This window comes from Spea bombifrons, chromosome 2 (genome assembly GCF_027358695.1).
Source record: "Spea bombifrons isolate aSpeBom1 chromosome 2, aSpeBom1.2.pri, whole genome shotgun sequence".
NCBI classification, from domain to species: Eukaryota; Metazoa; Chordata; class Amphibia; order Anura; family Pelobatidae; genus Spea; species Spea bombifrons.
In genome coordinates this window covers 82,583,770-82,609,390 of record NC_071088.1, presented here as the reverse complement: position 1 = coordinate 82,609,390, position 25,621 = coordinate 82,583,770, and the positions used below count along the sequence as shown (strand labels likewise).

Sequence of the window (25,621 nt, the reverse complement as noted above, 5' to 3'; positions counted from 1 at the left end):
TCACATTTATTAGGGCTGCCTATCTTGTTGCATGTCCTCCTCTTGCCTCTTTCTAACTTACTAAAGTCTGAGGCATGTTAGCAACTACAGTATATGAAGACATCTAGCCTGGTCATATTCAAGCACAGTTTATGGGCCAGACATTAATGTTCAACTGCTACTCTGCCTAGCCTGTTGCTACAAAACATGTCTGCTGACCTGGATTTGCCCTGATTATAATCATCCCTGGGCCAGAAATATTTTTTTGAAGCACATAGGCCAACTATATGAATATCCAACCAAGTGTTCACATAGTTAAACCATCTCTAACAGCATAAACTTCTCAAATTGGTCATTTTATAGAAACACATGATGTCCAAGCATTCATAAAGAGGCAACATTTTTAGCTTTATAATACTTACTGGCATGGGTTTTACATGGAGGATCAGGAAGTGCAGCGCCATAGACATAATAATGGCACCAAGAAGCCAAATATTAAGCCATGGAGGCATTCTTAACAATGACTGATTTTCAGACAAGCTGTAGAGATTAAACAGAATGATTGATAAACATTTAGCTATGACTGAAATTATAAATAAAGCACAGGAACGCAGGCTTCAGTTGCAAAGTCTTTACTGAGCACCTACCCATATTACTGTACATTTTATGAATTTACACCTTGCCTCTACTACATTGAATGGGTCTAATCTTCTACCCCACAAAGCACTCCTTGCGGTGATAATGTTCACTCATATGCAGTAGCCCTGGGATACTTTTTTTTTTGCAGACATATTATTAAAGGTTTCAAGACAAATTACAATTTAAATTATACCTAAAACATGGTCTCCTAATATTTTTAATGTAATAGTATATTTATATTTAGTAATAGTATATTTAGTACTTCACAATTAGTGTATGAAAAACACAAATTTTCATGTAAGGTCATAACAAATACATCTTTATAGAGAACCTGAAACATTATGAAGGTGCTTTATGTGCTATGTGGACTGTAACCTTTACTATACTAATGTACTATCGAACAAATTAAATTCGGATTTATTGGAGGTCTGGCACTATATTTTTCCATGGAAGAAACATATATTCAAAATTATGGAGCTACAAGTATGTTCCTCTCTTGACTTCTTTTTAATGCTATTAAAAATGTGGACGTCAGTATCATGAGCTCCAAAAATACCCATAAATGGCAAAATAAAATGTTATTAGATGATCAAAGATAATTTGGAATTTTCTAGGGAATGAAAGACCAGTCTCTAAAAAATATACTTTTTATGTGATCAAGATACTACAATAAGGGGGAAATTATTAAGATTTAAATAAAATTACAAAGAGATTATTATGTATTTCTGAAATGTCTAGTTGAACATGAATTAATTTTATTTATTGACATTTGTTATTGAATACATAATGGCCCTGATTACAAGCTGGCAAAAAGGTCAGTTCATATCTATTTGTGTCTGCTAAGTTTGGCCAGAGATAAAACCAGATATAGTCTTGTCACATATATTTTTAGTGCCAAACTGTGTGTCAGTGTAAACTGTCAATAGCTCTCTTTTTAAACCTACAGAAGTACTCAGGCCCGGACTGGCCATCGGGCAGCCCAGGGCCGGATTGACGTAGGGGCTGATGGAGCTGCAGCTCCAGGCCCCTACCTTAAAATAGGCCCAGTCAGAACAGGACTGACTGGGCCTATGTGGCCTCTAATTCAGGGCAAAAGGGGCACCTGCCCCTTAAGCCCGCAGCAACTGGGACCGGGCCCGCCACTCTGGCAGATGCGCGCGAGCAGCGTCTCTTCTACCGCCAGGGGGGAGCAGGAATCCAACGAAGTCACGTTACGTACATCACGTACGTCAAATGACCCTGCTGCGCGTCTGCTTCCACTTGCAGTAGAACAGGTTGTTCGCAGGTAAGGGGGAGAGGGAGGCTGTATGAAGGAGTATGTGAGATTGAGTGAGTGAATTCATGAGTATCTGTGAGTGAGTAAGTGAATGAATGTTTGTGAATGAGTATATGTAAATTAGTATCTGGATGAGGGAATTAATGAGTATCAATGTATGAATGAATATCTGAATTAGTGAATAAATATTTGTGAACGAGTGAATGAATATGTGTGTGTCAAAGCATGGATGTGTAAGGGGGGGGCAAAGATGCCACAGGGAGGCTGTTTTGTTTGGGTGTCGGTGTGGCAGAGCCTGTCCTGTTGTGTGTGTGTGTTTGGGTGTCGGTGTGGCAGGGCCTGTCCTGGTGTGTGTGTGTTTGGGTGTCGGTGTGGCAGAGCCTGTCCTGGTGTGTGTGTGTCAGTGTAGCAGAGCCTCTCCTGGTGTGTGTGTGGGGGGGGGTCAGTGTGGCAGACCCTGCCTGGTATGTGTGTGTCTGGGTGTCAGTGTGGCAGAGCCTGTCCTGGCTGGTGTGTGTGTGTGTGTGTGTATGGGTGTGGCAGAACCTGTCCTGGTGTGTGTGTTTGGGTGTCGGTGTGGCAGAGCCTGTCCTGGTGTGTGTGTGTGTCAGTGTAGCAGAGCCTCTCCTGGTGTGTGTGGGGGGGGGGTCGGTGTGGCAGAGCCTGTCCTGGTGTGTGTGTTTGGGTGTCTGTGTGGCAGAGCCTGTCCTGGTGTGTGTGTGTCTGGGTGTCAGTGTGGCAGAGCCTGTCCTGGCTGGTGTGTGTGTGTGTGTATCGGTGTTGGTGTGGCAGAGCCTGTCCTGGTGTGTGTGTTTGGGTGTCGGTGTGGCAGAGCCTGTCCTTGTGTGTGTGTCTGGGTGTCAGTGTGGCACAGCCTGTCCTGGTGTGTGTGTTTGGATGTCGGTGTTGAAGAACCTGTTCTGGTGTGTGTGTGTGTGTCTGGGTGTCCGTGTGGCAGAGCCTGTCCTAGTGTGTGTGTTCGGGTGTCCGTGTGGCAGAGCCTGTCCTAGTGTGTGTGTTCGGGTGTCCGTGTGGCAGAGCCTGTCCTGGTGTGTGTGTTTGGTCATCTGTTTCCTGGCACTTAATATTTTTACCTATCCAGAGATAAAACACCCCCCTCCTGAATTTGTAGTGACTTCAGGACAAAACATTCAAGGCCCGCATAAACAAACAAAAGTGATTTAGCTCCAAAAGGGCAGAGAGACTGCCCGGACATGATCTATACACCAAAACCGCCTCATTAAGTTAAAGTTGATTTGGTGCTTAGAGTACCCTTTTAAGTAAACAAGGCTTAGTTTCTAAGTGAAAGTTTTTTTTTTTTTTGTTTTTTTTTTACAAAGTTTCTATCTCTTTCTAAGTACCAACCAAAAGGTCAAAGATTAGTTACTGTTTTGAATCTTTCATTAAAGCTATAGCACTTTATAAATTGCATGACGTTATGATTCATTTATTATATATTTATGTAATGCTAATTTATTACAGTGACAAAAGCATGCGGAAATATAACTAATAGACAACAAGAAATTGTACATTAAATTTGTCAGAATTTTGTTTAACAAAAAAAACAAACGCAAAAAAAAAATTGGCTGCTCATTCTTAAATGCCCGGGCCTATAACTTATAGTTCAGAAAATACAGTACTGAAAGATTAAAGCGATATATAATTTAGCCAATGATAAAGCCTGAATATAAGACTACCCTATAAGAAAAAAGTTTTATTAGTAAATGTTAATTTACATTTTTCACATTTAATAAAAACTATTATTGAGAAAAATGCCCCCCAGATATGCCTTATACCCCTCTATATGCCACTCTGATGCCTGATATGCCTTATACCCCTCTATATGCCACTCTGCTCCCCTGATATGCCTTCTACCCCCCTATTTGCCACTCTGCCTCCAGAAATGCCTTATACCCCCTATATGCCACTCTGCCCCAGATATGCCTTACACCCCCTATATGCCACTCTGCACCAGATATGCCGTATACTACCTATATGCCACTCTGCCTCCCTGATATGCCACTTTGCCCCCCATATGCCACGCTGCCCCTGATATGCCTTATACCCCCTATATGCCACTCTGCCCCCAGATATGCCTTATACCCCCCTTTTTACCACTCTGCCTCCCTGATATGCCTTATACCCCCCTTATTTATGCCTTATTTACCACAACCTCGAATATAAATTTGCACTGAACAAAACCTTGTCTTATAATCGAGCACGGTATGTGCAAGTACGGTAATTTATATTTTTGCTTTTTCTTTTAAGAAGTTCAAGACTAAACGTGGCCTTACAGAAATCTTAAATCTACACAATGAACAACAAGACAACAAGTTTTAAACCTAGAGTCAAAACAATCCTATGTGCTGCCTACCTGTTTAGGGCATTGCACATCTCAATGGTCACAAGCACTGAGAGGGCCATAGTGGTAGGGTAACGGGATTCAAACACTTCACAGTCAATACCTTCAAAGACTGGATTATCACTGGTACACTTCATAAAGTGTCGCTGGAAAAAAGAAAAAGAAAAAACATTTCTTGTATCACTGCTTCATTGCTCCATCTTTCACACTCAGGAGACATCGGGTCTCTTGCTGTTTTAGGCTAGGTTTCCACTTGGGTTTTTGTCCGGCGTTTTTTTCTTGATGAAAAACGCCAGGAAAACTGCCAAGAAAACTGCCACTGCATTTACCTGCGTTTTGGCGTTTTTTCTGCAGTTTTTTCTGGCGTTTTAGCCTTTCTGTGGAAATTGCTTTTTTTGACCTTAGGCAGTTTTTCCAGCCTTTACAAGTTAGAAGTTTCACCCAGCTAAAAGGGATTAGGATAAATGGCAAGTATCTGCCCTCTCCTGGTGTCATTTACTTGGTAGACCCTTTTGTCTCTTTTCTGTGGTTTGTAAGGCATGCTTTATTTCGAATGTCTGCTCCTCTAGGAAGATTGGCCCCAAATGATGGTGCAAATTGTTTGCTGTTGCTTTTGGCACGCAGGATCCAGTTGATGCGTCGGGTATGTTTGTTTGTAATGGCATGTTTGTTCCAAATGGTGTAAAATTCAATATGAACCAGTCCAGGACTTTGTTTTGTGTGAAACTGTTTTCAGCCTATTTCTCGTAGGACACACAGATACTGGGTCCATCCTCTGCATTGTAACTGTGGAAAAAACGCCATAAAAAACGCCAAGGCAATAAACCCACATGGCTTTTTCATGGCGTTTTTTCTCTCCCATAGACTTCTATTGGAGAAAAAAAGCCAAGATTTCTTGCAAAAAACGCCAGTGTCAACATGCTGCGATTTTGAAAAACTGCCACAGAGCCCAAAAAAGCAGAAAAACGCCAAAGAGGACTGAAAAAACGCCAAACAGAAAAACGCCAAGTGGAAATGGCATTTTGCGATTTCCTATTGAATTACAGCTAACATCTGGCTGCAGCCGTTTTTCACAAAAAAAACGCCAGGTGGCGCTATTGGCGTTTTTAGCAAAAAAAAAACAAATGGAAACCTTGCCATATACAGCCTTTTGTTTTGAAATCATTAAACAAGTGGCAGATAATCAGAGATAACAACTCTATGCTCATAGATTTCTAAAAACGATATGTGCTGTAGTGATGTAGATACACCATCTTAAGAGTGCTCAAGTACATCCCAGTGTGTTATGGGCGATCCATGTGAAATCAGAGTACCCAGCCATTTCTTGTAGAGGAGGTAAACTGCAATACCCCCAATACAAATGAAACAGGCACTGCCAGGTTCACCTGGGTAGTAAGAATATTTGATTTAAGACACATTGCTGGATGTGTTTCCTAGTTCTGTATGGAAGTATGGGTTAACAGATAATCCCAGTTATTAGTACGTAAGTAAAGAATTTTTCACTACCCCAAGTACTGAGACCAAAATTATGCATTGTGGAAACACTATGCCCTCGTAACATACCAGCTGATGAAACGTGACATGTGGTCCATCTTCATCGTATAGGAACCACCATGTTGCTGCTCCCACGGTGGCCAACCCTACGTACACTGCAAATAAAGAATAGAGATAAAAAATGATGAGTAGATTTTCACAGCAGTCACACATTAAATGTATATTATTCAGTTCCAATACGAACAGGAGGATTCTGCACCTCATCTATGTTACAGGTGTTAACATAACCTGACTGAATGCATTTCATAACTTAAACTTTAGTCAACAGTATTTTTGGAGGGTCGAAACTGAAGATGTGGAGTAGTAGAGAGATACAGAGAGTGTTGGCACTCCCTGAGATGTGCTAAAGGTGATTCTCACCTCCTGTCTTCCTTTTTTTGAGAGAGAACGGAGAAGGAGTAAATGAATGAATAAATGCATTTTGAATTTCAATGATTTGTCAAAGTTTAAAGCAATACCTCCAATCGCAAGATATCTGAAAAAGAGCCAGCCACTAATAAGAGGCTCCCTTGGATTCCGTGGAAGTTTCTCCATGATGTCCAGGTCTGGAGGATTGAATCCCAAAGCAGTGGCAGGCAACCCATCCGTCACAAGGTTCACCCAAAGTAACTGAACAGGGATAAGGGCTTCGGGCAGGCCAAGAATAGCAGTTAGGAAGATGCTGTAATTAAAAACATTTCCCTATTTAACACAATTGACCTTAAAAGAACACGTTTAACAACCAAGTAAACCCAAATAAATGCAAAGAGGTACCCGTCAGAGCATTGCCTTTTGCAGAGACAGATCAAAAAGTCATGTTTGATCTTTCATTAGCAAGATACCAGCAAAAATGTAAATTCTGCACTCGAGTTCTCCAGTAACGAGATGTTTATTAAGTGCATGGCTTTTTTTTTTTTTTTTTTTTTTTTTTAAATCGAACACAAGTTGGTGATCTTTCCAACTTCATCCTAAAAATAAACTGACTGTCACCACAGGCAATCAGAGTATTGCAAACTATACCAAAAACCGCTGATGCTTATTCCAAAAAATATTGAAATAGACAGAACTGTGGTAAACAATATCATCATGTGTTTACTCAAACTCCAAAAACGCATGCAAATAAGGATTTCAGAAATGGCCATATCTTAATCAGGATACTACAGGTTCCTTTTCACAACGTATCTGCATAAGTAATAAATAAACATGGGTCAAAATGTTTACCTGGTCCCACTTCATTCCTTTACAAACAAAAATCTTTGTAAGTATTTTTGGATATTTACGACCAAGAATACTATTTTTAAATCAGAAAATGCAGTATGTTTCCATGCTAGTTTGGTAAGGCAGCACCTGAGAAGTTGTTTGACTGCTGACCACACTTGGGAACTTTCTTAATGACCTGACCCTAAGACTTTTGAAATATAAACCCTTTTAATAGCCCATTGTGAAGATTCTATGTAGTGATCTACTAAATGTATTACCTAAAAGGCTGTAATACCTGCACTCATGGAAACCTTGACTTGTCATTATTTACAGAGACACTTAAATTGAGTTGAGTCACCTGCATTCAAGCAGGGAATATAATCACAGCACACTAGTAGCAAAAGCACCAATTGGGAGTCTTAGATATTAGTGTTGAATAAGATAGAGTCAGCTCCAGACGGTGTAACCCTGAGAATCTGCCCCTTTACCCTGAGAGGTATGCTGCTGACTAAGAACATGGGAACTTGTAGGCAGGAAGAGGTAACTGGGGACACTAGGGCGATCCTTAAGGTAAATACATTACTGCTTGTAGACACTATAGCTTTTGCACATAGACTTAGAGGCATCCCCTAAATACCTGGTATTTACACCTATGACAACATAGATTACATTGCTTTCTTAATCATTGTATTTGCTGCTATAGAGAACACACAAGTGATAGGATGAGAAAAATAATGAATCATTACACTTTTGTAAAATCTCACCAAACAACTTCGCCCACATTGGAAGAAATAAGGTAACGGATAAACTGCTTCATATTGTTGTAAATTGCTCTTCCCTCTTCAACTGCTGACACAATAGTAGAGAAGTTATCATCCGACAGGACCATTTCTGCAGCAGACTTTGCCACTGCAGTCCCTGAACCCATAGCAATTCCTATTTCAGCTTTCTTTAATGCAGGAGCATCATTTACTCCATCACCTGTCTAGAGAAGAAGAAACAAATGTCTTATTCCAATACATGCCAATGAATATATGTTGTTCTTCAAGCTGGCATGTTAAACAGCAGGAATCTTACCATGGCAGTAATTTCATGCAAAGATTGCAGATACTCCACTATCTTGGACTTGTGGGCTGGTTCCACACGAGCAAAACAACGGGCATTCTGGCAAGCCTCACGCTGTTTTTCTAATGGAAGGTCATCAAACTCCCTCCCTGTGTATGCTTTGTCTGTTATATCTTCAGAGTCTGAAAAGATCCCAATCTTTCGGCAAATGGCTATTGCTGTACCTTTATTGTCTCCAGTTATCATAATCACTTTGATGCCAGCTTTCTTACACAACTCAATAGAAGTAGTGACTTCTTTACGGGGAGGGTCCAGCATCCCAACACATCCAACAAATGTCAGGTTTGTCTACGGAAAAGAACACAATAGTTTGTTTTGATCTACGGCAGTGGCATGATGTCATGCCTCCTTCTACAGTGGCTGTCTTACCTCGTAATTGACGAACTTGGAAGAATCCTCCAACTGCATGTCTTCCAGTTTTGGTGGCACATCACGTGTTGCCAGTGCCAGACACCGAAGAGTGTCCATGCCTGTGCCCCAGTCACGAATTTTTGACATAATTTTTTCTCTGGCTGATGGAGTCAAAGGTAGCTTGTTGGTGCCCACACGCACATAATTGCAACGCTCAATCACACTCTCTGGAGCACCCTGTGGTTAAAAAAAAGAATTCCCATTAATAAGCATTAATAAGGGTTTGAAAAGCATGAGAAGTGTGGAAAAAACAGCTGATCAAACCACGAAAGTACTCCAAATACTACAAAATGTCATGTGAAAACTATTGAAAATTTAGAAAATTATACAATTTTGGGTTATAAACGCTAAGAAATTAAGTCATATTTGCTTTGATCGCAGGCCACTTTTTTATTACTATAGCCATATGATTAATACTGTTTTAAAAAAAAAAATGTACTTTTTCTTGTGTATTCTTATATGACACACTCACCAGATCAGACCAAAACAAAATAAATAACATTGAATAATTCAAATCAGACAGAAATGCAACTCAGAATATTTCTTCCTCTAGGTGGCACTACTTAACAATATGAAAATAGTATACTGTCCTGGACAATTTAAAAAAAAAAAATACAGCGTTTAATAGAAAAGCCACAGATAAACACAACATGCACAGCTGCTGGCCTTCCTCTGACGAAACGGGTTCATTTTGATATTCTCCTTGCACCTTTAACAATTAAAATTATGCTGGAGACACCAGCCAAAAGTGGTGGAGCAAATGTGGTCTCAAAGAGGCACGGATGAAACCAGGTTCAAAGCAGTAGTAGTAGTTATACAATCCTCCGAGAGGTAGACTGATTGATGGAGGTTGTTTGCGTGATTGGTACAGATGGTCTTTTCCTCTTCCTTGTTGATATCAGTAGCAATGTCTGAGTTTGACAAGATATGAAGTCATATCCCAGTGTCTAATATAGTTCCCCCTACAAAGCCATGCACAAGTGCACTAACGCAACAGAGGCCTCACTGCCCCTTTCAATTAGAGGACCATTACAAGTAAAGATGACCCTATTTATACAAAGACATGGGGCCTCGTTAACTGCACATACGGGTTCTTAATGTGCTCTTATCGGCTTTGCAGCAAATGGAATGTCCCTGCTGACTGGATCAGTCTAATGGTTGCTGTAGTGATAAGACCACCTTTTAAACTTTGTTTCAGAATCACTTTTGATACAGTTTGATACAAAGTTTCAAAAAAGATGGAAGATTGGATTGGTTTGTATAGTTAGAAGACCTGTTTTTAAACTTTTGCACCAGAATTATTTTTAATTGGCCAGAAATTTCCACTAGCTCATATTTATGTGACTAATAAAACATGATGATCTGATGTTTCCAATAAAAAAAAACTAAAGATGAAAAAGTTAATGCCTGGATAAATGGGAAATCATGACAAACTCCAATGTGCTTTATTTTAATGTGCAATAAATCAACTTCCAGTACTGTACAGATATGATTTGTAAAACACAGGCATTGGTTTTCAAGTTTGTTAATATTCATACTTGTAGACAAAAAAGGGTCTGTCTATTATGGAGAAATACATTCATTCCCAACATTTGTTTGATTTGAAATAGTTTTTTTACTTTAAAAACACAGCTAAAATTTTCATTGCATCGTTTTTAAAGATTAACTATTTACAGGTAAATTATGTGATCTTTATGATAAACTGGAATGTGACCAACTACGATGGGAGGCCTTTAAAGCATTTAAGGTTGGCCTCAAAAAAATAGGTAATTCAATTATACTCCAAAAGGGCTTTTTGAAAATGACTTTGGCTTCTTCTTCTTTAGAAGAGAAAACCAAATGAGGTCTGGAAAAAGCCAATGAGGGTATGCATAAAAGGTGATTCTGGTGTGAAAAGTGGTCTTTTAACACCACAGAAACCAGAATGATCCGGTCAATAAGAAGCTTTCAGTGGTTGCTATGGTGATAAGACCACATTTGAAGTGGTTGATTCTTATAAGTAACCCCAATGTATTTTCTGCACTATGTGCTCTTTGCCTGCTTCATGCCAGCTGAAGGTGCATACCAGGACTGGATTTGGGATAATTAGGGCCGCCCTGGCACTTTAAGGCCACCGGCCACCTCATGACGTAAGTACGGCAAGCAGTTGAATATGACAGGCCACAAATTATGTTTGTATGCACACGTAGAATCCAGCTAAGGATATCTGCAGCACCTGATCTACCGCTGGAGTGGAAGATCACACTGATCAATGACGGACAGTGGCCCACTGGGCATTTGCCCAGTATGCCAGATGGTCAGCCTGGCCATGGTGCATACTAATGCTATAAGAATGTGTCAGAAAGTGAAATAAAAAATATTTCCTTTTTTACAGCTTATGATGAATTCACTGCTCAGAAAGGTTCACAACATAACAACCAGATTGCGATTACCTTGACAAACATTTTGCTGCCAGACGTCATCGTGTTGGGATTGACAGGAGTGCAGTAGACAGACATGGATTTTCGATCTCGAGAGAATTCCAGTGTACATTCTTTCTTCATGAGTTTCTTTATCATCTATAAGAATTTAATAGGGTATTAGTTGTGATTCATTTTGTTACGAGACAGCAGTAAGGGGCCTGTAACCCTGTAAGACTGAGGTTAGAAATAAGCAAACTGGATTTAGCTATATTGGTCTATTTAACTATAAGAGCAGGCAAAGTCAGTAGTGATATCTATTATTTGGTCAACACAAAAAACATATACAGTCACATAAGCCTTCAGGACCTCAGAGATCTCTCCTTCAGATTGAATCAATATCTAGGAATACAGTACAACAAGAGATGCCATATTAAATGTTCATGTAAAAGAGACTTGTTAACCCCTTAATGACAAAGCCCGTACATGTACGGGCTCAAAATGCATTGTTTTCAATGGGTTTAGGGACTGCCCATTGTCCTTAAGGGGTTAATATGTGATCTTTGTTTTCTAGTAATATTATGGAACAGAAAATCACATCTAACTACTTTACTTTCACACACACACACACTTTACAGGAAATATGTTATTTCTGGAGTTTAATTGCAACCAAATACTGAAAATATATCCACAATTAAAATACATGTTATCTTAGATTGTAAAATATATGTTTACATCCAACGTAAACATTCTTTGTAATGGACTGTGGCTGTCATTTGTCACCTATCAGTCTCATATCCCAAACACTGTAGCTGTTGGAGAATTGTGTCAGAATCACAGTGTTACAACCAACTGGGGTAGGGCCAGAATCTCTGTTTTTATGCAGAAACGAGAGTCAAGCCAAAAAGAAAGATAAACAAACATTCTGATTTTACTTTAAGCGAGCAATTACTTACGTTTTATTTCTATTGAAACAAAATCTTAAGTATAAGTGAACTAAAAAACCACAGGGCATATACTCATTACACTCTATATGTATGACATATGGAAGATAGACAAAAGTGAGGAAAAGATACCAGCAAGTGAGTGCAAAAAAGAGATTGGAAAAAAAGAATAGAAGAAGGAAAAAAGGAGGAAGAAATAGACCTGAAGGAAAAAAGACCAGGAGAGGCAAAAAGCAGAAAAAACCCCCCAGAAAAATATGGTAGCAAGTGAGTTGCAAAAAAGTGATAGAACATAAAAAGAATAAAACAGAAGGAAAGAAAAGCGAAAAGAAGAGAACAGAATGAAAAAAAGACAGCAAGAGACAAGCAGGAAAGCAGAGGGAAAAACAGGTAGCTAAAGGCAGGAAATTCCGAGAAGTCGCCCTTCTTGTGTAAGGTCCAAAGCGCTTTAATCTGGCCTTAGACTTAGAGGTCAAGAGGTCAAGACGAATAAGAGGTCAAAATCTCACTCATATGACTTTATAAACCCATATACACCAACTGATGACTTCATTTACATTACTTACAGTATTGCAGGCGTTTGCTCGTTCAACTTTTGAAAGGTTTTTCAGGTCTGTATTAAAAACATTCATTTTTTCAACCAGACAGGTCAAAGCCGTCTCTGTAGCCTCTCCAACTTTTTCATAAACTCCTTTGGACTGATAATTAGGCAAATCATTTTATAATTAGAAATTTTAAAAGGACAATTGATATGTTCACAAAGTAATAAAGTAGTCATTATCAAATTACCAAACATATGTGTATTTCTAGAGCAGAGGGACACAATTAATGTAGGTTATGTTCTATATTTAAGGGAAAATTATGCTTTTGTTCCTACAAGAGACTTGATGCTATGTCGGGACCAAAACTTCAAACTTCTCTTAGCTTAATTTTTCTCTTCTGAAACCATCCAGTGGGGTTGTTGACAATCAACTGCTTTAACTAAACGATAGCCCTATTTGATTCCCATAGGAATATAGCAACACAAGTACTGTACAGTGAAGTATTTAAAAAGAACCAGTGAAATCTAATACTTTACATAACATACATGCACCGACTAGTAAAGGCAGATATTTGCAGATTTTACACAGCAGTGTAGATTATATTTGCCAAGAGGTTCCCCAACAGAGCTGGGTGTTTCCAGAGAACCTCAAAAAACGTTCTGCTTGTAAGGGGAATCCTCACAAGCCCTACGTTTTATTATAATGCAGCACTCAATCCGATCCCATAAATGAACATTTACAGCATACTGGTTTCATGAAAATCTTAATTCCGCCATCTTGGTAGACAGAAGATGTAAAAAGTAGCTCCTAACATGCTTTGTGTCTAGTGTTGCTTAATCAATGACCATGGGACCCAAAGTATTACCCAAGTGTGCTGACTGATGTAACTTATAGCCATCTATACCAGCAGCTAACACTTTGATTTTCAATTACCATCACATGGCTAGTATGAACATATTTGCTTAAGATTTCATCTGCTAATGGACACAAGTAGACAGTAACCAATTCCTTTTAAAACAGAAAAAAAAGTTTTTAAAAAGTTTGTATGACACTACCATACATTTAAAAATATGAAACACTTGTCCATTACTCCTTTTAAAAGCAGTGAATCGTTTAAATGAAAGAATAAGGCTAAACAGCATTCAAAGAGCTCTGAACTTATTACTAGATAATTAATACTAACTTTAGAAGACATGATGGTTTAGGTATTTGTTTACATGTAGCACTAGTAACGTATATTAACATCGTTGGCAGAAAGTTCTACAGAATACAGAAAATGCTTACCTCATTAAAATCCAAGGAGGAGTCATTACACAAAGCACAGATAGTGGCCAGCTCCACCAATCCGTCATACTGTCCAGGCACAACAGTCTGGTCATTTTTCAAACTACAACGACATAAAAATGTGAATATTTACTTTATACCGTTCTAACCAAGGGTCGAAGAATGGTTAACTGTATCATTATCGGCAACATTAGCAAGTATTCAGAAATATGCCCAAAGAAGTACTATCAGGGCCAAGTACAAATGTTTAATCTTATTATGTGTCCTATTTTAACAAAGATAACTCAAAGTATATCACAAGAATTTGCACTGTAAATATATCACAATATTGCTTGCAAAATGGTGTAATAGGTTTCTAGAAAGAATATGAATATATATATATATATATATATATATTTTGAAGAGCACGGTAATTTGTGTACTCAATATTTAACATGTTAAAATTAAGCATGTTATGCTTATACACTGACAAATAAAAAAAATCATAGATTTTTAGATCCGTAATAACAAAAGTTTTAATCAAAATGTTTTAGGCAACAAAAACAAGCTACTTTAGAAGAGCCAATTTATACTGCAAAGCATGATAGGAAGTTGTATTACATGGTCTACATACGGTAATTAGTTATGCTGGTTCACGAATATAACATAACATATATATATATATATATATATATATATATATATACACAGCATTACAACCACAATTACCAGTACTGACAAGTACTCAAACCTTCTTCACAAATATTTATTTCATGTAAACGTTTGCCTCATTCATAAATTTTGCGGGAATACTTGTCACATGACACAAAATCTACCCTTATGAGTTTGACAATGCTGACAATTCTGCAAAGTACAGAATTTTGTACTTTTTTCCAGTCCCCGCATTGGCACATTTAAAGAACAAATATTTGCATTGACTATACATTTTTTTTTTTTAACAAAAATGTATATTTTTTCAAATGATGTATCTACAAATAGTATTAACGTTGAACTTCTTGCATCCATCCATCCATTCTGTCTTGACTCCATTATATTCCTTATAATGGACGGCTTTAGAGAAAACAGGTGTCCTCCTACTATTATAGAGTAACCAACCAAGACTGGCTAAAATCGATACAATTTTAAAGGCTGCAAAAGAGCGCATCCATTAAATAAAGTACCACTCCAGATTAAATGAACTCATTTCTGATGTTCTTCGTGATAACAGCAAATGTGTAGGCAAATGACAGCAGAAAGTGCTTGCCTGGGACTCTGGATACTTACACTTGACCTTCTGGGGCGTAGGTGGATCCAGTAATGCTGAACTCGTGAAGACTGCAATTTGTTCCTTCAATCTTTTCAACTACAAACATCTATTAACAAAAAGGACATGGTTAAGAACTAGAAGTGCTTTTAGTTGCTACAATGTGAAAATGTCCAAACAAGGTAATACAACTCATAAAAAGGCTGGCACTGGATGGCTGAAACATTCTGCCTTTTGTTCTACTTGATTACCTTTGGATCGCTCAAATGGATTTTTTTTTAAATTAATCTCAATAACATCACAATTCAAGGGTTGTTTAACTTTGGCACCACAGACCTTGTGAGTCCTTACACAGAATATGTTTCATACCCTGCAGCTGATGTGATTTCTAGCCTGTAATTTGCCTCTCCATAAAAGTGAATAACTTAAAACGAATGTGGGATACCCCTAAATGGAATAGGGTTGCAGTTTTAAAGTTGCAAATAATAAAGATATTTGGTAAGCAATCAAATTACACTGTATATACGCAGCACATCACAAAAGTTTAATTGTAACCGAGAAACCTCAGGCTTTTATACCGACATATGCCTAAAGGTGCATATTACTGCACACATAATTCACCTTCAAAACCTTCCTGAAAACATGTTGTCATGTAAAACATTGTATTATTCATTTATTTTTGCTAGGAACACAATTGTCATATGGCACAGTGGTAGGCAAAGATATGTTATAAACTGCGAATGTTTGTAAAAAGGTGATTTTTACAGGTAAAAAAAATTAAATAAGGCAACTCATGAAGCTTAGTACCTTCACATACAAGAGAGTGAAATTAATGTTTTGATGCCTAGGGGGAACTGTTCATTGCCCATCCAAATTCTGCTTGGACCTCTTTTCATGTGTTTTCCACCTCAAAAATGACCCACCTGGGTCAGAAAAATGACCAGTTATGGGACACCGTGACCCCTGTGAGCAAGGCACCCAACTCAGACAATAAAAGGGTACGTTTCTCAACCGAAGCTATTCCAAAATGACAATACAAAAGTAAACATAAGTGTTTGAAATATCCTGACTCAAACAGAAAACAAGCCTTGCATAATATCCTAAGTTCATACAAAAAGAAAAGGAAACACAAGGAGAGGTAGTGATCACTATCGCAACACAAGCTAACCTTAAGTGTGGAACATTAAATAAATAGTCGTTGCCTTTACAGGCACTGTGTAACGTACAGCTACTATTGGCTTTAGAGTTATTAATATAGGAGTGATTTGTAGTTTCCCTAACTACAAACCACACTGCGGCTTCGGCTGGAGTAAACTCACTGGCATAGTATATTATACCATGTAAATAATGCAACCATTACAGCTACAGAAATAGCTGCCGATATATATATTGACTTGATTTACAAAAAGAATTAGAAATAAATGTATAAAAGACATCTGCATGACGTAACTACAATAGTAGCTGTTGAGAAACTGAAGGCAATATGTGGCAAGTAAATTAATAGCCGCTAAAGCAGGTAGTTTAATAACAGCTGACCTTTATTCTGGATTAACAGTAATCCTGAATTAAGAACAATTAAATATAATACTGTAATCACAGGTTAGCAATGAAATAAGGAAGCCAAAGGTGGGTGTTTGAACGGAGACTTCAATTGCTAATACACAGAAGGGATGGCTGTAGGTATGGGCCAAATTTGTAACAAAGTGAAAATCGTGGACTAAGGGAGTGTGTGTGTTTTTCCCATGCCTTTGCATACTAAATTAAAAGTGAGTACCCATAAAGAACTGGCTTATAAAGGAAAGGGAACAGATGCGAGAGAGACCTTAAACCACATACTTAGCTACGACCCCCAGGTTTTTAAACTTTTTTTGGGTGTTCATGGTTTGTGTGCATGTCCACTTATAGTACATCTCCATGTGGACAACAGCAGAGAGAAACGAGATCAAAACTATGGTTCTAACAAAGATAAATAGTCCTGCAGCATGGGTAGTTACTCTGATCTTGAGTCTGCTGGCAATGTCACATAGCTACTAAAGGTTTATGAACAGGGATAATAAAAATGTATAAACACTCAATAACAGCTATTAAAATATATTTCTGGCAAGCAGATCCATACTTTACTCCAACTGCGAAAGTTTTCTGAAAACAGAAAAAAAGAGAATCTGGCAACTATTATTTAAAAAAAAATAAATCAGTTTTTCCAAGTAGACTTTTTAGGGGAGGAAGCAGTGAGAAGCTTCGGTAAAGTAGGATGTGCAGCAGAAGATGTATTAAGGAAATGTTACTACTGACAGTTGCAGAAGATTGTTGTACAATGACATATAAACATCTGCAGGCAGAAGGAACCCATCTAACACTGTCACTATCTCCAGGTTTTTTTTTCTTCCAAGCTTCTCATTTGATCATGATCCAGAACATATCCCTTTCGATTGCCTTCTGTATAGACTACATGTCGGTGTTGGTAAAACCTGGCTTATGTTAGAGACCATTTATAAACATAGCCCATGAAATTAGCGATGACAATTTGCACAACAGCAAAATAACAGTGTGGGAAAGGCGCTAGGGGGCCATGCTGTTTTGGGCTAACGCCAAAAGCATATCCAGCAAGGCCTAAGAAAAGATGAATTTAATGGTACAAAATAAATGAGATCAGTATAGCACATCATTAACATTGTCAAACATAAATATATATATATATATATATATATATATATATATATATATATATATATATATAATTATTAGTATTTTGGATGTATTCCCATTGGCTGCACAATGTTTTAATTCAGGAGACTGACATGTAGATTCACGCTGTAGCCACGTTGTGCTGTTCACTACCCACTATTCCACCAGTGGAAACCAATAAGGAGCTCACACAATATTTTAGACCATCTCAGTCAGCATCCCAAGAGAAACCTAGTAGCATCACCAGTACTTACAAAGGGTCAAACTACCCCACAAATATATGTTCATTTGGAACTGAGTAAGGTACGTTGAAGAAATATAATGGATTGAACTGAATGTATAATTTATTGACTAAATTGATAAACCAAATTTCTATTGTTTCTGTGCAAATCGAGACTTTTATGGCCGTATCTCTGATATTCATACTAAAGGAACTAACAGCAAGGAGGGACATTAGGGGGCAGAGGTACATAAGATACCAATATGTAAAACACATCTAGTGTTGAGAACATTATTTAAATCCTCACTTATATAGAATGAAACACACTGGCATTTTTAACTAGGTCTGCCTGTAGAAAAAAAAAAACATTTCTACGTATGGTTTCCGTTCTCCATGTTGAAGTCTAACCTGTGTGTGCACATACATTGTTTCAAATTGTTTGGAAACACAGTACTTGGGCCAGAATTAATGATTTCTACTGGTCGTCTGCAGAGGGTAAACTCAGAATGTGTGGTTTTATTGTTAAACATATATTTCATCACACTTTATCCGTTTGTCCAGGGACATAAAAATGGGTACAAAGACTGTTCTTGGTAACCTGAGTGGTATGCGTGAGTCACATAAAAAAAAAAAAAAAAAAAAGACAATCGTGTATTTTTGTAAAAGTAATTGTCGGGTGGGAATATTGTAATTGGTATATAGATTGTGCATGTTACATATAACAATGAGTCATACAGTCTACATCAAATGCTTTAATTTAACCATGGAAACCTAAACCATGTTTCTTTTCCAAGCTTCTGAAGTTTCATAAATGAAGGAGAAATCCAGACTTTGCCCAGTAATCAATATCTTATTCTGGTATGTATTTCAGCATATAACTAACACATTCGACATCAGCAAAAGTGACCAGCTAAAAATACAGCTAAGAATAAATAGAAAAAAAGCTTATTTTAAATTTTTAAAAAATCTTTACTCTTGTGGTCAAAATGTCTCTTTTCTGTGGGACGTTGGCCTCTTTCTCCATAGAAAGGTCTCTGCATAAACTTCCTTCAATGTTTACCTTATAAGGGCGAATAAACTAACCTCAAGTTCAAAACCAAGAAGGGAACTCTCTTGGCAGCGAAACCAGCTTCTCATATGGGTTGCTAAAGGAGTTTCCAATTCAGACATGCTTATGTTATATTATTACGCCCGGCTTTGAGTCAAGATAATGTGCATAAATATATAGATAGTGATAGAGGCCGTGGTACAGTTTACTATGCGGAAGCATGCCATGGTTTCGATCCAATGCGGAACTGAATACGAATCCCAAGATTTTCAAAAGGGGGTTGTAGGAAAGTGATGGATTAGACAAAGGCTGGCAACAACCAGGTAACAGGCAGACAAGGTTTTCACAATTTTTGTTTCTGGGCTCAAACGATGAAGGCAGTATTTTTGGGGTTGCACTGTCCTAGGATGTATCACTTTAACCCTGAGGTCTGTGCCCTGAATGGGAAATTTGCATTACTGTGTTTGAAGATCCAGCAAGGAACACACTGTACTCTTATTGATGTTTGGCTGTTTGTGAATTAAAGCCTTTCTTACAATCTAATTTTATGAGAATACTTAGTAATGTGTCATGTGGATGGCTGCAAGTTTCTTTAGACCCATAAGCTTACGTGTTAATAGATAATGATTACCAGGCAGCATAATAGTTGCCAACGAATTACATTATCGATTAGTAGAATCGATCTGAGAAATACCCCTCGTTTTATAATCCGACCTCAAATAGAGGTTGGATAATAACACTAAGATCCAGATCCCCCGCAGCGCTGCAGGGGACCCAGATCCTCCTCTCTGACAGCCGGTGGGGGGTGTCTGTGTGATGCTACTGTCCTCCACTTCCGCTGGGGCTTCTATGATGGAGCAGCAGCGCAACGTGACCTTTCCGGTGCTTCACCATATAAGCCCCTGCGGAGTATTGGTCAGAACAGCGGAGGTGGTCTGCGCGCATTGCGCAACATTCACCGGCTGCCAGAGAGGAGGATCCACCGCAGCACTGCAGGGGACCCAGATCATTCTCTCTCGGAGCCGGTGGGCATCTGTACGATGCGTGCAGACATTCTCCGCTACTGCCAGCACTTCCACTGGGGCTTCTATGATTGAGAACCGGTGTCACATGACCTTTCGGTGCTCAGTCATAGAAGCTCCAGCGAAAGTGTCGGCCAGAAGCAGAGGTTGTTTACGCACACCGCGCAGACGCTCACCGGCTGCCCCTACTAGACACCAAGGAGTCTGGAGCACTGGGGGTAAGTCTGGGGGGACATATCAAGGGCACAGTGGTATATAGGGGGTAAAATGCATATCAGGGGGCAGAGTGGCATATCTGGGGTTATAAGGTATATTTGGGGGGGCAGAGTGGCACATAGGGGGTTATAAGGCATATCAGGGGGGCACAATGGCATACAAGGGGTATAAGGAATATTCAGGGGGCAGAGCGGCATATTTGGGGGGCAGAGTATCATAACAGGGTATATAAGGCATATGTGGGGATACCGGAGTGGCATAAATGGGGGTATGTGGCATATCTGGGGGTATGTGGAATATCTGGGAGGCAGTGTGGCAAGCCTGGGCTCAAATGTGCATAACTGGAGGGGCAAGTTGGGAAATAAAAACAAGAAATGCATTTTTCTCAAAGTTTTTTTTAATTCTGCTGTTTGTTTTTAACATCCTGTTCGTTTATTAATTTTTTTTAATAAATAAAACATTTACATTTATTTTTTTATCCAAATCGAAAAAATAATCGGCCAACTAATTGATTATGAAAATAATCGTTAGTTGCAGCCCTACTGTATAGTGTAGTATTGCAGATATAAACTGATATTGTCAGGGCTCTATACATATGGTTGTGTGCTTGTAACCAGCATATAGTAACTGCAGGAAATCCATTTTTCACACTCCTTCTTATTTATTATTTTTAATACCGTATGTATGTATTACCAATGGATCAAAATACAGCAACATAATGTACTAAATGAGTTGACCTTGTGGTATTCCCCTGGTATTTTCTCTCTCTTATCTGTTAAACTCTGGTGACTTCCTCTTCTGCTCCGGATGTAAATGTTTAGATTATGAATAGCAGAAAATACATGGCATGCATTTGCTGGCACCAAAACGGTAAACTGTCTCTTTGTGAGCGACACAGTTTGTGTGTTAATATCTCGGGGCTTTCACAATTCCAGTTGATTATGGAAAACAAGTATGTAGAAACCACACTCGGAAGAACCGCTGCTCTGTTTTATTTTGTTACCAAAATAAAACGGGATTCCCCAACACACTACAGAGGCGCTTAAAAAAAAAAAATAACAGCTGCAACGAGAAGGAGCAAACAAAAGGGAATCTGTCATTTAAATGACACCACAGCAAACTATTTGTAATGTGTTGCATAAGGAAAGAAAGAAAGAATTAGGGCCGGCATCAGGGGGGTACAACCATTGCAGTTGTAAGGGGCCTGGCTGTCCTGGGGGGCCTTTAGGGATACAAAGCCTCCATTAGTTTACAGAAAAAAGGAAAAAGAAAAATGCTCTGCACTGCACCACTAATTAGAGGGGGCTGGAGGAATCCTCACTATGGTCTCCAGATAGGCTGAGAGTTGAGAAGCCTCTCTTGATTGGCTGAGTCCCTCCACATGGATTTCTGGTAATGGAGGGGTTAATGTCTGGTAGTTACTGTATGTATATAATATAAATATACTATTAAATCTGAAATCAGTGTGGGTCTGTATGTTATGTGTATGTGCCTTGTCTGGACCATCTTTGCGCCCAAACCGCTTGTCAGTGCCCCCGAAAGACTTGTCTTCTGCATCTTTGCCACCAAAAAAAACATAAGCAGAAGAGTAAATCCTGGTGGTGTGGAGGGAGGGTCAACCATTTGCTCTGTAAGGGGTCCCAAAACTTCTGATAGCGGCCCTGAAAAAAAACCCCATATGTGAATGAGCCTCAACCACTGGCTCCCCATTTGCAAGAGCAACTCTACTCACACTCTGCTCCTTTACAGGTGTTGCTGGCCAGCAATCTTCATGTCAGCTCTGATTTATTTACTAATGATTGCAGGTTTGCAGCATATATCTGTTTTCAACTCCCTCAATTCACTTTGCAAACTTCTCTGAAGAAGATTGAACAGGCCCTGAATACACATAATGCATCATATGTCCGTCAAGATATCTTAAAATATGCTTTGTAAAGGGCCATCTTCGTGTAGAAGATAACTGTGTTTGGCCCCTATTATGTGAAGGGTCTAAGACAGGGCTCGACAAATCCCAGGCGCCAGGTCGCCAAGGCGACTAGGTGTTTGTCAGCCTGTGATCGTGGGGGGCGCTGCTGCTGCTGCTGTCTGCCCAGGAGTCTGGGCAGACAACACAGCCACTCAGAGCCCGCCCCCGAGCCTGAGATCACTCCCACAGGCAGCTGCAGGAAAGGGGGTTGAGTGTTGATTGGGTCCCCACACAAGTGTGGGGACCTGACACAACACTCCCCTGATGCCTGATCGCTCCATGAGAGCGAAAGTGCAGCGTTAACCCCTTCATCGCGGCATTTTAGGGGTTAATTCCCGTTTTGTACGGGGCTCTGCTGCTGGTGGTCTGCCTGGAAGCCCAGGCAGACCAGCAACAGCAAAAACGAGCCCCCCACAAGCCCTGTGATGACTCCTGTAGGCATGGAAGCCTACAGCAGTCATCAAAGAGACTCCCCCCCTGCAATGGCTGGTCTATAGACCAGCAATTGCATCCCAGCTGCCAGAGGCAGCTTCAGGGACAGGGGAGAGGGTTCTTTGGTCTCCACATGAGTGTGGAGGCCAGCCTCAACACCCCCCTGCTGCCTGATCGCTCCATGAGAGCAACAGTGCAGCGTTAACCCCTTCAATTCCACAATTGTGTATAACACATTCGTGGCATTGCAGGGGTTAACATTTGTCCCCACAAGCTTGTGGGGACTAAATATCAGTCAATGATGTGCTCCAATGGAACATCAGCATTGAAAGTGTTAAAAAAATTATAATAATAATTACAAAAAAAAAAAACAACAACAACAAAAACCAGAACTGACCTGAAAGTCCAGGGTGCTTCCAGGTCAAATGCTGTGATTTTAGTAAGTGGGCTGATGATGATCAGATCACTCCTAACCAACTGTTAGTAAAAAAAAAAAAAAATCCTGGCTCCTAACTTTTTAGCTGGCGCCTAGATTCACAACAAATTTGTCAAGCCCTGGTCTAAGAGATAAGATCCCCCTAAACCCACAATTAGTTGTTCCCTGAATGTGTTTCTGGGAAGTTGGGATGTATGAAAAAGGGTTTGAAAGACAAATAACTTATTTGAGATACTTCCAAGGGGGGGGGATTTCTCACAGAAACAAAAGAACCTCAGGATCCAAACCACTAAATAATGTTTTTAAAATACATGGGCCCAACTTTTGGCACTCTAGCTGTTCTAAACTACAATTCTCATGAGGCTGATAAAGCCAAACTGCAGTGCAAAACATTATTCACCATTGCCCAACACAGTGCTAACTAAAATAAATCATGATCCTTCTAGACATTTCATTATATCCCAAGCACATTCATCATCAAGCAGCTCATACATACAACCTTTATCCATTTAACACTGATGGAGCTAGCCTGTTTACGCTGTGGACTAACACAGGATATGCAATTGTTCAATGAACCCATGCTACTGTTATTAAGTAAATATTTAACAATTCTACATGTCTGGAAGTCCATGAATAATATCCATATCCCTGCCATTAGCTTTCACCCTTATTTACCCAGGGAACTCCCAACTGTTAAACAGTAACCAAGCTCTCCTCTTCATTGTGCAGTTTGCTAATCTGCTAACTTCAATTGCCAGCCAAGAATTGCAAATACACAGGCTTTCCCTGAGGTTGAGCAAAACAATTACCTTTTCATTATGTGAAAGAGGCACACATTATAACAGCAAATCAACAAGCGTAATTGTTCATATGCTCTCCCACACAGACCCCTACATGAACAAATAAGCTTCGCTATTTAAGTCTCAGTGCGTTTTAATGACCTAATTGTACCTGCGTAGCAATTACGTCCAATAAAGCCTACTGTACCATAGGAAATGTCTAATGCTGAAAAGGCACACAGGGAACTACAATAATACAACAAGGCAAATGTCACATTTTAGTATATAAAAGTAAGGGGTTGAATTCCAGAATACAGTACTATAGAAGCACATCTAAGAAGTGCTAGGAGAACAGACACCCTGGGATGCTCCATACTATTCAGTTTACCGGGGTGTCATCAAGTTTGCAGGGAGGTTGCAGTTCGTTCTCTCTGACTTCACTGAGATTCATGAGGGGACAACCCAAGTGAAGACCATATTTAAATCTAAACTTTAACCCCCAAATATATATATATTTCACACAATGTTCTTTTAATGTACTATTCTGCAATCTTCAATGGAATTAAGAGTTGAACATGGAAACTATTTGATAATTACAGAACTGGCTTTCAGGTAATTTACATGAGTTTTAATGAGGATTACTTTGGTTTTAACGGACAGGATTAAATACTGCTGCTTAAAAGGCTTCCATTCCCATGTGGATAAGAACTGAAGCCTATGAGAGACCTGTGAGAGAGTTCAGATGTAAAAATAACACCCATACATACATTCAGAATATGATATGTTAGGGAATAAGCTAACAGCCCAGGTACAACAGATGGAGACATAGAAAGGCGCTAATGGCCACATCCTTCTTAACTCAAACATTTAAAAACCAATGATCAAAAAAGTCTAGCCCTTTTTATAATCAACACCTACAAATAATTCCTCATTTCTCTCTCTTTAAAGGCCGAACAATGGAAAAACGTATGGATAAGTCTAGGACTCAATCAGTGTACAATATAGAAGGTCACTTATCTGTGAACTCAGGGTGATATACATTAACTGTTATTCACAAAGAAACAACCTCTGCAAGATGATGTAGCCACATCTACTATTGCACCGATTTGCTGCATGATGTAATGTAAGACAAACCGCGGACTTACCCTGGACACAGACATTTGATTGGTGGTCAGGGTACCAGTCTTGTCTGAACAGATGACTGAAGTGCAGCCCAGTGTCTCCACAGATGGGAGACTCCTCACAATTGCGTTCTTTTTTGCCATGCGTCGTGTGCCTAGAGCAAGGCAAGTGGTAATCACTGCAGGGAGGCCCTCGGGAATAGCTGCTACAGCCAAAGCCACTGCTATTTTAAAATAATAAATAGCTCCGCGAAACCAAGATCCTCCATGCACTGGGTCGTTGAAGTGACCAATGTTGATGACCCAAACAGCCACGCAGATGAGGGAGATGACTTTGGAGAGTTGCTGGCTAAATTCATCAAGCTTCTGCTGCAATGGGGTCTTTTCTGGCTCAGTGGCAACCATTTGATTCCTGATCTTTCCAATCTCTGTATAAACTCCAGTTGCAATTACGATTCCAACGGCCTTACCAGCAGCAATATTTGTTCCCTAGAAATAACATGGTCATTATTATCTCAATAGTTTCGATATTAGGTTCTAGTTTCCTAATTATCAAACCTGTACTGATATTTTATAGTAGGTTATACAATCTATATGAACAGAAGTAATGTTTTAATTGCATCTTACTGCTTAATCATTTCAATGCATACACATATTTATCATTGTGTTTAATATTATGGTCTTCTTATTTCTTCATAACATAAAAACGTTTACAAATATACAATTTTATCTTGATACAAAAATATGTATACTCAGTGT

At 39.2% G+C, this 25,621-nt stretch overlaps 1 protein-coding gene across 1 annotated transcript in view; it reads right to left on the bottom strand.

The window, feature by feature from the left end:
• The window catches only part of ATP2A3 (ATPase sarcoplasmic/endoplasmic reticulum Ca2+ transporting 3), a 78,914-nt gene that overhangs the window by 5,490 nt on the left and 47,803 nt on the right, over positions 1 to 25,621 (bottom strand). The window contains exons 8-19 of the mRNA XM_053454942.1: positions 24,887 to 25,351; positions 14,958 to 15,046; positions 13,695 to 13,797; positions 12,435 to 12,566; positions 10,958 to 11,083; positions 8,484 to 8,702; positions 8,067 to 8,402; positions 7,754 to 7,974; positions 6,269 to 6,471; positions 5,820 to 5,905; positions 4,269 to 4,402; positions 402 to 519 (exon numbers count right to left, since the gene is read on the bottom strand). Of these exons, the coding sequence (XP_053310917.1) occupies positions 402 to 519; positions 4,269 to 4,402; positions 5,820 to 5,905; positions 6,269 to 6,471; positions 7,754 to 7,974; positions 8,067 to 8,402; positions 8,484 to 8,702; positions 10,958 to 11,083; positions 12,435 to 12,566; positions 13,695 to 13,797; positions 14,958 to 15,046; positions 24,887 to 25,351 (2,232 nt within the window). The remainder of the gene's footprint in view (positions 1 to 401; positions 520 to 4,268; positions 4,403 to 5,819; positions 5,906 to 6,268; positions 6,472 to 7,753; positions 7,975 to 8,066; positions 8,403 to 8,483; positions 8,703 to 10,957; positions 11,084 to 12,434; positions 12,567 to 13,694; positions 13,798 to 14,957; positions 15,047 to 24,886; positions 25,352 to 25,621) is intronic.